The sequence below is a fragment of the Aspergillus melleus genome (genome assembly GCF_016097325.1).
Source record: "Aspergillus melleus strain CBS 546.65 chromosome Unknown contig9, whole genome shotgun sequence".
Lineage (NCBI taxonomy): Eukaryota > Fungi > Ascomycota > Eurotiomycetes > Eurotiales > Aspergillaceae > Aspergillus > Aspergillus melleus.
In genome coordinates, this window is record NW_025763378.1 from 343,250 (window position 1) to 356,528 (window position 13,279).

The 13,279-nt window shown below is 48.5% G+C and overlaps 5 protein-coding genes across 5 annotated transcripts; 3 read left to right on the top strand and 2 right to left on the bottom strand.

Moving 5' to 3' along the window:
* Positions 1 to 807: 807 nt before the first annotated feature.
* On the bottom strand, positions 808 to 1,506 carry LDX57_012799 (CFEM domain-containing protein; the record flags this gene model as incomplete). Its single annotated transcript, XM_046094549.1, has 3 exons — positions 808 to 1,139; positions 1,190 to 1,373; positions 1,426 to 1,506. The coding sequence occupies 3 exons, from the start codon at positions 1,504 to 1,506 to the stop codon at positions 808 to 810; spliced, it is 597 nt and encodes a 198-aa protein (XP_045950528.1).
* Positions 1,507 to 5,983: 4,477 nt separating this feature from the next.
* Positions 5,984 to 6,657, top strand: LDX57_012800 (uncharacterized protein; the record flags this gene model as incomplete). Its single annotated transcript, XM_046094550.1, has 2 exons — positions 5,984 to 6,123; positions 6,168 to 6,657. 2 exons carry the CDS (start codon positions 5,984 to 5,986, stop codon positions 6,655 to 6,657), a joined length of 630 nt encoding a protein of 209 aa, XP_045950529.1.
* A 293-nt stretch (positions 6,658 to 6,950) lies between these two features.
* LDX57_012801 (LysM peptidoglycan-binding domain-containing protein) lies at positions 6,951 to 7,683 on the top strand (the record flags this gene model as incomplete). The annotated part of the gene is made up of 3 exons (XM_046094551.1): positions 6,951 to 7,163; positions 7,222 to 7,490; positions 7,541 to 7,683. Coding segments are annotated over 3 exons (625 nt in total), but the record flags the coding sequence as incomplete, so codon positions are not given.
* A 2,046-nt stretch (positions 7,684 to 9,729) lies between these two features.
* Positions 9,730 to 10,924, top strand: LDX57_012802 (alpha/beta hydrolase; the record flags this gene model as incomplete). The annotated part of the gene is made up of 2 exons (XM_046094552.1): positions 9,730 to 9,792; positions 9,869 to 10,924. 2 exons carry the CDS (start codon positions 9,730 to 9,732, stop codon positions 10,922 to 10,924), a joined length of 1,119 nt encoding a protein of 372 aa, XP_045950531.1.
* Positions 10,925 to 11,119: 195 nt separating this feature from the next.
* Positions 11,120 to 12,393, bottom strand: LDX57_012803 (uncharacterized protein; the record flags this gene model as incomplete). The annotated part of the gene is made up of 2 exons (XM_046094553.1): positions 11,120 to 12,145; positions 12,193 to 12,393. 2 exons carry the CDS (start codon positions 12,391 to 12,393, stop codon positions 11,120 to 11,122), a joined length of 1,227 nt encoding a protein of 408 aa, XP_045950532.1.
* Positions 12,394 to 13,279: the final 886 nt, after the last annotated feature.

Sequence of the window (13,279 nt, forward strand, 5' to 3'; positions counted from 1 at the left end):
CTCGTCCATCCATCTCGATAGGAACAAATCAAAAATGATTAGACTTATTCGTGCATAGTAGGCCTATTAATACGAGAGAAGATGATAAATGGCAATGAATGAACGAGCTCAACCAGACTAATTAGATTCAGCAAGAAAATGTCATCCGAATGTTACACATGAAAGGGTTGGCAGGTGGCAGCTCAAGTTTTTAGTATCACATGCTGTCTAGAGCAGTCCACCAGAAGTTCAAAGCTTGTGCAACACAATCATACTCGTGGTACTCATGTACATGCAACAGGTTTCTTGTAGTACCGACCGGAGAATTTACAGTAACAGATTCTACATTTGTCCAGACTAAACAAAATATAAATTAGATGCTCATTAGTCCGTGCTGGCTTAGCTCCGGCCAAGTCGCACTATTATCTACTTGTCATTATACCATGACCCGTAATTAGCATATACAGTACAGAAAAAAGGTGTCCCATCCGCGTAGTTCATCAACCGTGGATAACAAAACATGCACGTAGTGGCTTGACTCATAACGCCGTTTCCGTGTCCCAAGGAAATTTGGTCATAAGGCATTTAGAGAACAAGGAGAGCAGCCAGGCCCAAAGCTCCAAGGGCACCGCCGCTGATGACGTTGCGAGCAGCGCCAGAGTCGGCGGTCTCGGAGCTGGAGGGAGCAGTCTCGGTGGAAGTGCCAGAGCCGGAGCCACTGGTAGAGTCCGAGCCGGAGCCGGAGCCGCCAGAGCCGCCGGTGCTAGTGGCAGTGGTCAGAGTAGTACCGCTGGCGTTGGTGCCGGTGGTGTTGGACACCTGGTATTATTAGCATGAGTATAACATCACAAACCGAGGAAAGCTTACAGTCTGGGAGCTGCCGGTGGCAGTGGAGGAAGCGCTGGTGCTAGTACCGGTGACAGAGCCGGAGTTCGTGCCAGTGGCAGTGCCAGTCGCGGTGCCGGAGCCGGTAGCTCCAGTACCGGTAGCACCAGTGCCAGTAGCGTCGGTGCCGGTCGCGGTACCGGTAGCAGTGCCAGTAGCAGTACCCGAAGCATCAGTGCCAGTCGCGCCGGCGCCAGCACCGCCAGACTTGGTACCGGTAGCAGAGCTGTCGGAAGCAGTGCCAGTGGAGGTTCCGGTGGAGGAGCCAGCCGAGCCTAATCACAGTCAATTCCAACCCTCGACAACGATATAACAGGAGACATACTGGAGTCGGGGCAGGCGTTCAGAGCAATGTTGACGACAGCGTTGGAGTCATCGTCAGGGCAGGCCTGGGCGGTGCAGTCACGGATACCGAACTTGTAGTTGTCGGCGTTGCAGAGACAAGCCAAATCACCGCTCTTGCAGCCCAATTCGGAGGCCTTGTCGTTCATGTTGTTGATGCACATGCGCTAGAAGACAAAATTAGACATTGATCGACATGAGGTCTACACGTCGACATACCGCGCACTGGCCAACCGAGATTTCGGCGGTGACCATGCTGGCGGCGGCCAGCAGAGCCATGGAGAGCGAAAAGGTCTTCATGATGTTCGTGGTAAGATTGAACGCGTGTAATGAGAACTGAGTGATGTCGATATGAGTTAACCCGGGCTGGGACTGGACGGGAGGCGAGCAGAGAGCAGATGGATGGAGAAGAAAAAAAGTAGAAGGTTGGATGGATCGTCGGGGGGAGAGGCAGGATTTAAAAAGGCAGGAACCAAGGTGGAAATCACCATTTAAAGGCCCTGTCGGGGAGCAAACCAAGCTCTCGGTGATTCCATGGCCGAGTCTGTTTAGGTTTTTGTTTTTGATTTATTTTTTTGGTCTTCTCTGTTGTCTCCAATTTTCCTCGACGAAATGGCGATCGTCACTGGCTCGCGACCAGAAATTCCCAGGTCTGGTACCCAGCCAGGCCAGCCAACGTGGCTCACTGGCCGAGGGAGAGAAGGGAAACGCCACGGGCCAGGTTCCAATGCCGGGTGAAGTCATCGATCATTTCCACCATCATCTTAGCCTGCAAGGTCGAATCCCAGGGTTTCAGGACCCATCGACCCTATCGGCCCAGCCGCGCGGACTCCATGGCGATCCACCAGCGACCTTGCGTGGCTGCGGTGATAGGCGCAGAGGCTTGATCCCCACGGGCTTGACTCGATTTATTGGGGCTAGTGGATAATAGTTTTGGTGGGCTTGAGATCGCTGCTCTGGTAGTCGGGTTAATCCATGGATATGAAGGATTAGTGCAGTTGAGATTTCAGATCTGCGGAAAAGGAGGCCGACGCGGAATGATTGTTGAGGATGGATGCCATGGTATGCAGGATACAATAGGAGGGGAAGAATAACATGGGAGTGTACCACTGAGTGTGACAATGTGCAGCCTACTCCGACAGAGGACAGCAAGCAACGGACAGAGACAGTTGGAGGTCAATGACGCATCGAGCCCAAAGAAAAGGCCACCGCTTGAGTGGCTGAAGCCTGCCGGGCCAGCCACAGATATTCCACTAGTGTCCACTGTATTCCCGCCACCCACTTGGACTTTTCGGCGCGTTCAGATTTTTTCTTGTTATTATTATGAGGTAATTCGGACCTGTTGATATGGTGACCACCCCCATATGTTGGTCCTGTTCTTCATGAGAGGTGACACAGTGTCGGACATGCTATGAAGTACAAACTGCTCACCGCCTTCGAATGATTCCCAGCCTCTGCAATTTGCAATTGCAAACATGTCTGGTATGTAGGGGATGGGACTACCTAAGGGAGTATGGCAGACGATTCCTGGCGATGGCTAGCGGAATTACCAGCCGCCGCAAAAAGGACGAGCGGAGAAGCGATCAAGCTCTTCTCCGTACAGCGAGACTAACGCAGCACCGTTCGACTTGCCTGATCTGTGGCGGTGCGCTGATCGTTGCCTCCTCGGCCGGTCGGTCGCACTCCGTCTTGGTTCTTCTCCACGACGTCATCAGCCGGCGATCCCCGATTTTTTCTTTCTTGACCTACTATCAAATCTGAACTCTCGAGTTTATCAGGTTGTCTACTCATTAATTGGTTCCGATTCTGAGTTCTGGGTCTGACATAGCTGTCTGACCTGAGATCACATCCGAAATGATTCTGCCTAGTTCTGATACTCCAAAGTCTGGAAAATTCGCCCCTGTCACTCCTCGCAGGTTCTTGGCGCACATCAACAAGCTGTAGCTAGTGCAGCACAGGGCACTCGGCGGGGAAAATCCTGGAATGGGCTGTTGGTGTCCTGCTGGGATCCTGGATGGTGTGGTTGTCCTCCATCTTGACATGGCAGTTACATCACATCGCCTGCCTACGGAATAAACTTTGATGCAGCTGGCACTGGGCTAGACAGAGTACACAGTAGCCTGGTAGTCTGTGATGATCCCAACCTAGCCAGTAATAGAAGTTCCATTTCCAGCGAGTAACAGGTGTCGGTTTGGTCTGTCGATTAGCCTCGACTCTGCCCTACGAGGATGGTGGCTTGAGTCTCCGCCCTCCCCACTTACTTGGCTTGGTTCTTTACATGGGTATGACTGATGCTCTGTTATTTGATTCTGCAGGGAGCTTCACACAGCAAGAGTTCATGACGTACTGCGAGTGTCCAGACTGACCACAGGGCTTCAGCATATAATTTAGGCTGCGAGACATGCATACTTGCAACAGACGAAATAAACGTCACAAGTGGTCTTGGGTATAAGATAGAAGTATTATGGGCTTGACTGCGATATCAGATTAACAGTTAGTGGATTGCATGCCAGGAAACCAACGTACATGTTTGATCGTTTTAGCCAATGTGTTCGAGTGGATTAAATGACCTACCTAGAGCTATGATCGTGATCTCGCAGATAAAACAATTATTCCTGAGTTTGCCAATCAATATTCAACGGACTGGCTCTTGTTTACCCATCTTCATGAAATCCGGCAACTACACAGTATATCTCTAATATTGCCCCTTTCCTGCAAGACTTCTTCCGTCTACCACAACATCATTTCTACTCAAACAAAACCTCAGAACCCCGCTAATCTAGCTCACCCCTCCATCAAGCAACAGAACAAAAAGGGGATGCCCACCCCGCCCACCTCAAACCCAACGCAAGGGATAACCTAATAGGCAACATTACCAAACAGATCACAATCCTTCAAATCCAAGACGAGCCAATAAAACAGCACACATAACCCCTCCTGTTTGAGGCATCTCATACGAGACGTCTAATTAATGTCTCATGTAACATGAACGCATTCCACTAGCCCTGTAGATCCCATTTCCATCAAGATGAATGTTTCAAGTCAGATTGTGGAATAGAATGATGATTAACAATACAGGGCTGTCCATCTGTAAGGGGTCTGACTACCTATCTGTGCCTAAATCTGAAACATGCGTTCATGTAGGATCGTGCTTCGATGCATATTCTGCGCTGCTATGCTCTGCGCGGCGCTTCTCTGCAGTGGAAACTGGGAACTGGCACTTTATCTTGGAACTTAAGGTTTGATGAAGGGTTTGGTTATCTGTGGAAGGGTGTTCGCATGGTCGGAAATAGTCTAGATCGTGGTCTAAGTATAGATGGGTTTAGGTTTGTTGATGGCGTTCCTTGCGTTTTGGTTTTGAGGGGTTGTTTGGTTGGTCAGGTGGAGATTGGAATCGGCGATGAGTTCGGAGAAGGTGGTGCATGTATGGAATTAGTGATATAAGAGGGGAGAATTCTTCTGGCCGCAAACGATCTATATTCTCATTCTCCTAGAGTCTCAACTCGGACAGTAAAAGCTAGATTGGATTGAATAACATGGCATGAGGTGAGTATATTGTAGCGGATTATCACACTGCCATTCTACTCCATAAGATGGGACTATGCCTTGAATTAGACCAGAAACGCACCCCCAAGAAGCACAACCATCCCCATAGCATAATCGTTTGCCCAGGTTCCAGACATTAGTTGATTGGATCGGCTATGCTCAAGCGGTCAAGCCCCTAAGTTGTAGGCGATTGAATGCCTGAGGCAAGCTGCCAAGCATATCGCCGTTTGCTTACCCCTCAAAGGCACCTTTTACGAAGACAACATCATGGAAGACTTTGATCCTACATTACCAATTAACCAACTCAATTATTAGCCTTACTTGAGATATCCATCCGTTCAAGTCTGTCATCGCTTTGACCATTGCGGCCTCCCGGCGCCTAGAACGTCTATAGAGCGATGATACTTGATACAATCTTCAAGATGACTTCCACGACATGGGTGGAGGGGGAAGCAAACGGAAATGCCTTGCAGCTCAGGCATCCAACATCCACCATGCAGGTCACCTGCCTTGCTTGGTCATTAGCTCATTTCTAAGTTAACGGCAAACAGTCCTTAAGGCTCTCTGTACGTTGAACCCGTCCAGAAAGAACGTATATTTTTGTTTCCGGAGGGGTCGGTTACATACTTAGTGGGGACAAATTCTTGGTACGCTAAAGTGCCAAGAAATATGAGAAAGTTAAGTATTGGTTACAATCCAATCCTCCTAGTCGTAAACCACCACAACGAGATGAAGCTTACCCTACTCCCCAATGAAGCGCTACATATCGTTGCATCCTATCTCCCTGGTCAAAAAGATGTCTATTCCTTAATCAGAGCCAATCGTCACATATACTACGCGCTTATTTCTTTTCTCTATTACTTCAATAGCCGCTACCATCATGCGTCCGCCCTCTCTTTCGCTGCAGAACACAAAAATATCACTGGAATAAAATATTTGATGAACAGCCTACGAGCTTCCATTGGAAAGTACCGATCTCCTCCATTCCAGTCGGAGTCCCGGGGCATATTGTCACCGGAGGTGGAACTGGAAGACAAAGACGAAGACGAAAACGAAGAGGATTGGATAGACGATGAAAGGGACTTTTTCCTAGATTCCTACTGGGTTGACATTGCGACTCACCCACTATATAATCAGGGCTGCAGCATTGTAGATGTTGTGAATGTGCAAAGGGCCCTATTTATCGCTATTGATCATGGATATGAAGATATTGTGTCTGTTCTACTTGACAATGGTGCGCAGGTTAACTTCTACCGCGGAAGGCATCGGACTCAAGGGCCTGGACCAAGATTCCCTCAAATACGTTGGCTACAAATCAGACATGATCCACCTCCTCTATTCCTTGCTGTTAAACGGGGGCACACTGGACTGGTCAGGCTCTTGCTGGAGCGGGGTGCTAATGCAGAGCTATATAGCCCGTCGCCATTGTATCGAGCAGTTGACGATGGCCAACGAGAGATTATTTCTTTGTTGCTAGAGTACAGCGTGGGGCCCCAGGCAAGCGCTTTGAAACTGGCTGTTCTACGAGAGGATGAGTCTATGATTAGATTTCTTCTAAACAACGGCTTTAACGTGCAAGAATATGCCCACTCTGCGCTTTTCGCCGCCAAGATGAAGGGCGATCAGAATATAGTCGGCCTGCTGGAGTCAAGAGGAGCCACATTAGACTTGCATTCTAACGACGACGAGGAGCATTGGGATAAGGAGGATGGGGATGGTGTTCCTAAACCATTACTTCGGGTTTTCGTGTCTGAGGAGGGCGCAGAAGTGGATGAGAGCGATGCTGACGATGACACATCTAACGTACAGTACGAATCATACGATTTTGTCTTTTTATTGTCGCATAGTAACATGGTACAACATCGTGCATATGCCAACATTAGCCCTGATCAATCTCCGACGTAGTGGATCTGAACCGATTGTAAAAGGTGTTACAAGCCCATTATCAATGGGACTGCAGGGATTATCCGGAGACCCTCCGAATTTTTGGGCCGAGTGAAAGAACACTATTGACTTTTAGATCCAAGCCTCAGTTAGAAGGTTTACTCTGGAGTAGTCGGAAATTACTCCGGAGTACCCTTGCACAGCAAGTCTGCCGAAGTTCTGCTTCACCGACAGTAACCCGTGCTTTTCAACTTCCTTAAGCCCGGAAGATCTGCGGGCTTGTCCAAGGAATACAGCCATTACTTTTTTACAATATGATCAAACCAAGTCTTCTTCCAGTTCTGTTCCTGGGTCTGTCTGCTGCCGCCGCATTCCAGCACGAATGGAAAAACGGCGATTCGGCCACTGGATTTACAGATCCAAGTGTAGTCGATGGGTGCGAGTTTTGGGTCGACATCGGCTACGATGACACCTGCGAGGCCATTGAGGACTATTTTGGAATTACAAAGACCCAGTTCCGAACCTGGGTATGTCAATAGTAACTTCTCATATTTTGGTTCAGGGCAAATGGCTGAATCTGTCTAGAATCCCTCTGTACCACCCTCATGTACTCTGACCCGTGGCTCGAGCTACTGTGTTGCGGGCCCTGAGGATATTGGCTCCTCATCCAGCACCACTGCTCCTAATCCAACGCCAGCTGGTACTCTGACATACTCTGGTACGGCAGCCCCGACGCAGAGTGGCATCGATTCTGGCTGCAGCAAATATTACCTAGTCAGAAGTGATGATACTTGCTATATCATCCAGGACAAATTCATGACTTTTACATTAGAACAATTTTACTCTTGGAATCCGTGGGTCCCCTTTACTATGCACAAACATAGCTTTCTCTAACAGAATATAGTTCAATCTCTACCGGGTGCGGGGGACTTGAGCCCAGCTATTTTGTCTGTGTTGGGGCCATGTCCTCTTCGATCCCTATAACAAGCACTGGGCCATCAAGCGCGCCAGGCCACCAGCCACAGCAAACCGGCATTCCATCCACCTGTGCGTTTATTACTCCCGTCTGGTCATACAGGATGTCCTTGAACAATGTTCTGACTTTAGTCCTCGATCTAGGTAACAAGTGGTACTGGGTAACCGAGGGCGATGACTGCCAGACGATTGCCCATAAATTCCACATCACCAAAGACCAATTCTACTCCTGGAATCCGGCCACTGGAGCCACTTGCACAACTCTTTGGCAAAAGGCCTACTTCTGCGTTGGCCCTTCAGGTATAACAATCCCTAGCAGTTATCATCTACTCACATCAAGTATCAGCCCACGCCGTTGACAATGATTCCAGAGTCCTCGACCTCTCCCTCCGCAACAATCACATCAGTCACAGCTACATCCACAACTGCTACAGGCCCATCACCCACCCAAAGTGGCATCGCCGCTAACTGCGTATCATACTACAACATAAGCATATGATGCTCTACAACCAAAAGGAATGAGACCATATATTCAATTTCCGGATCGTATATGAATGAGTATTGGACAAAGAGTCGTCGCACGAGATGAGAACTATCGAAATTTGATATCAACGGAGAGGCGCGATACTGAAGGGGAAGGTTACTTTGAGCAATAAGACGACTGCTTCTCTTCCTCTCCTCTCTGCCTCATATGAAGGTAGAGTATCCTCAGAGTTTAGAGTGGATGCTGCTGGAAGGATCATATACATAATCCATTGCTCGTCCTTAGCAGCTGCTATCGTATTCAAGTTATTGTTTGTTTTCAGGAGTAATAAATAGGAAGGCAATGCGAACATAATACCGTCTAGTCATCAATTATTATTGCCTGGTACCTACACTACTACTATTCAATGTACTTCGTAGCCAAGACCAACCGGCAGTTTTTTTGTTCTGGCTACACAAGCGGCGGACCTACTATAGGTACATATACCACACACAACCTCAAATGTCCTCCTATCTTGATTGAACAAGAACAAATTGGCAAAAAGAAAAACATACAACAGCCTGTATATGTCGGTGCTTATCTACTGCAGCACCAGCGGGCTTACCGCTTTGACGCCTACGCTCCGGTAGCTTCGGGTGAAGCCTTCAGTCTTCTCAATATTTTGCACCTAGATTATCAGAAGTCACATTTTAATATTGATGTAAAAATCAGAAACAAGGAACAAATACAATGTTATAAATATGGCGCTTATACTCTTTTTACTCTTCATCCTGTTATGATCCAGGCTATTGAATTAATATGCATTAAATTTGAGCGGAGAGATTTATATGCGTGATTAATCTTAATAACTATAATAATAAAGAGATAAAATAAGCTGTTCTCTTAAAGATAGAGTTAGATTATAATTAAGCTCTTAAGATATTTAACCAGTAAATATATAAGTTAGTTTATAGAGAGTTTCTACTAATATTTCTAGTTTCTTAGAGCTGCATTTGACTGCCTAATCTCCATCTAATATCTCAATTTATAAAGCTTTTTTTAAGTTTCTAGTTAGAAAAACGGATAAATAAATTGAGAATAAATCTATATCTTAATAATATTTAATATTAGATAACTAGACTTAATTTAATAATTTAAAAAATCTGAAAAGTTATTTATCTATTATAGCAGTTAAACTACCTGTATAAAACAAACAGAAAATAAGTATAGTAGAACTTTTGATTCATCACTCAGTAAGTACTTAGTGAGTATTGACTAAGTATTTATCTTGTGCTTACTGAGCGATGAATTGTGATAATGATTATCTACTAAGTAAGTCTCTAAGTGTTCTGAGTAAAGTGGCAATTTTTATAACAGGAAAGTTACGAAAAACAGATATGTATAGTGACATAGATACATACAGAGCCAACATTTTCTGGTCTGGGTAGGTGTACATTCACTGGTGCCAATAATTTCCTGCTCAACCAACCAAGAACCTAAGCATTCACTGGCTTCATTCAGGCAACTTCTCACTACATCACCTGTTCATGTCCCATCTCGACCACCATTCCCTCTTCCTTCACCACCTACTAACCTTCATCTACTCCTTTCTCCTACACACTCCACATCCATTCAACATCCACCAACCTCGCAAAATGCAACTCACAAGCATCAACTCCCTCCTCTCCTGGGGAACCATCGACCCCGAGCTGGACCTTGTCTGTCTCCTACATCGCAGATTCTCCACCCAAACGGCCTACCCTACGCAAGAGAGACCAACTAACAATTAAATAGTACCTCCACGCCAACCCCCTCCCCGAATCCAACTACGTCAACACCCCAATCATGCAGCTCCGCGCACAGAACCAAAAGATCGAAACAGCGACATTCAACGCCTTGCCATCCGATGGGATCAACGAGACCGTGATCACGATCCCCATGAGCGATGGCACTGAGAGCTCGATTCGAATCTGCAGACCTCTCAAGGATTCCAGTTCCGCTGAGACCGAAGATGAAGAGAATGATTCAGACCCAGAAAGCCTGACCCCCCTAATCGCCCTCTTCCACGGCGGCGGCTTCGTCGTCGGCTCGAACCTCCAAATGACCACTTTCGCGCGCGCCTTCGCAACCCTCTACAACGTAACCGTCGCATCACTCTCCTACCGCCTCGCCCCCGGACACCCCTTCCCAACAGCCCAAAACGACGCATGGGACGGGATCCGCTGGCTCAGCGACCCTCGCAACGCGGCCCATCTCAACGCAAACCTCACAAAGGGATTCATCGTCGGCGGGGTCTCAGCAGGCGGAAACCTCGCGATCTCAGTCACGCATCGCTCGATCGTCGAGAACCTCCCTTCGCCAATAACCGGCCTTTGGACTGCGATCCCAATCACAGTGCCCTCGAACGGCGAGACTATCCCAGAGGAAGCGCTGAGCGGGTGGATCTCACGGACCCAGAACGCAGACGCCCCGTGTCTGTCGTACCAGGATCTCGTGTACCTGCAGAGTCTACTGCGCGTGGATCCGACGAGTTCGGCATTCTCGCCGTTCGTCGATCTCTGTGCCTTTCCGGCGTTGCCGCCGCTGTATGTCCAAGTTGCCGGGATGGATCCGTTGCGGGATGATGGGCTTGTGTATGAGGCTGTGGCGAGGGAGATGGGGGTGCAGACCAGGGTGGATGTGTATGGGGGGATGCCGCATGGGTTCTTTTTTTATTTTCCTGGGTTGAGGCAGTCGGGAAGGTTTTTGGGGGATGTGGTGAGGAATATGGGGTGGTTGTTGGGGAGGGAGGTGGATGAGGAGAGGGTGGGGGATGTAGTTGGGAGATTGGCGAGGGGGAGGGGTTCTTGACTAATCTTGAGTTTCTTCTACCTTGAAGGTATTTTGGACAGTGTGCTTCAAAGGATTTGATTGGAAGGGTACATTATGAAGTGGAATAATCGTGGGATGGACATGTGCAGTATGCAGACAGAATGATCATAACGACTGACTCGATCTTCAACCTCAACATCTCAAAAGAACAAACAAACTCAACGTATCTCAACTCTAAACTCCCCACCTCTCATCCTCAACATCATCCTCATCCTTGATAACAAACTCCCTCAACAACCTCTCCCTCTCTCCCGCATCACCACGACCATACCCATCAAGATCAACCCCCTGCCTCAGAACAACCGGAACCCGCACCATCCTGCCATTTCCCATATCCATACCCATTCCGATACTCATACCCATAACCTCACCTTTATCTTTCCCTCTAGCCATCCTCCCCCTTACGCACCGATAAACGCAAATAACAACCCTCCCAACAACAAACCCCACCACACAAGCCATCACACCCGCCGCGGCGCCCAACACAGCAGGCAACAGGACGGGCTTGACAATCCGTCCAAAACCCCGATGGAGACCGTGTCCGTGCCACGAGGGGTGGTGGCTTCGATAGTTGTGGTGGGGAAGAGTGCGGTGGGGGTCTTTGGACTTGGAGTCGGGACTTTTGTCATCGTTGGCGTTGGCGTTGTCTTGGGAATTAGAGGTAGAAGGTGAGGTGGAGTTAGACGGGTACTGATGATAGTGGCGATGGCTAGGGGGAGGAGGGGGGTAAGGATGAACAAGAAGGTGGATGTATTCTTTCGTGGTGGTTTTGATGGCATGAAGCCAGGATTGAGCGGTGTTGATGTTATCGTTGGGATGAGGACGGGAGTGGTGGTGATGATGAGGAGGAGGAAGAGGAGGGAGAGGGGAGGTGCTGAGTTCGGTGATTGTGAGGGAGTCAGACTCAGGTCTGGACTCAGACGGAGATCTAGAAGTAGTCAATCCGACCATAATGACATGATCGCTTGCCCGTCGACCGAACGCATCCAGGAGCTTCAACTTCAGCAGGTACACATCTCCCAGTTCAGCGTCCGGCGAGCGAGGAATCGGTCTAGTTTCCAGCGCGTACGACAGTCTGACTTGCTCGTCTTGACCGGATCCGGAGTGTCGGATGGCAGAGATCTCCAAGGGTAGGGCGGAGGGGAAGATGGCATCCTGGTTGGCGAGGAGGGTGTTGTTTTCAGTGGAAAAGTTGATTGTCTGAAGTGGTCAGTCATTGAGGGAAGAATAGGTCCGGATGAACAAACTAGGTAGCTGTCTCGATCGATGACCTCGGAGCACTTGGAGTCTTCAGAGAACGCGCACTTCGCACAGGGAAGAATGACTTCATGAGGAGAAGGCTGGACGATAGGTGCCTGGTCGAGAATGTCGAGACGAGGGAGAGATTTGGCAGCGGAGGTGGTCAGAGTCAGCGCGATGCTGGTCAGAGAAAGAAAGCGTGGTAGCATATTGATCGTAGAAAGAGCGTGATAAGTAGAAAGAAGTTAACGAGAGTATTTTGTGTCTGCCATCGATCGAGTCGATCGGTAGGAGGTGGTAGTGGATGAAAGGAGTGAAAGAAATCCGACCAAAGGAAGAAAGGCGGGCCAGACCAACCCTATATAACAACGGAGTCAGCTCTGTTACACAGACAGGACTAGACTCAAATGAATCAAAGCGATCCGGGGAAAACGTGCGAGAGGCTGACGGAGTATATCTGATTGAATCTGTAGGTTTGCTCACCACAAACATCTGTCCTATGAATATTCTGTTCCACTCGGAGTATTCCTCTACCTCGTATAAACTCACCATTCCCTTCCATCTGCGACAAATGAAATCCCTTCAAAAGGGCAATTGTGGTTGCCTACGGTGTCCTCGGATCCCGCCAGCGACAGGCGATCGGCGCTGGGTGGAGACTGGCACGAACCAAGCTTTGAAAAATTCTCCATGCAATGCAACTGACAGGACAGGAACAGATTGTTTCAACTACAGTTATTCTCTTTGTCCTCCGTATGTTGGATGTCACCCCTATGCTTTACAACTTGAGCAAGTCCCCAGGGGAAAAAAATGAACAGATAAAAATAAACCCAACTGAAACATCCAACACCACCCATCGTGGCTGCGCAGTCCCAGCCAGACTTCAAGTCAGACAAGTACGACAGAAACAGACCCTGCCTAACCCATCACAGCAAAGCTAAGCATCCCACCGAGACATCAGGGGCTCCAATAACGGGACACACGAAAGCTTGGCCATTGAGGTTATCGCGTAGTACAGTGGGTCTGCGTAGTCTGAGTCCAGTCATTTCGTTCATCCGCTAGGCTGCCACGATATAGATTGGTTAAAGGATTGAAAGA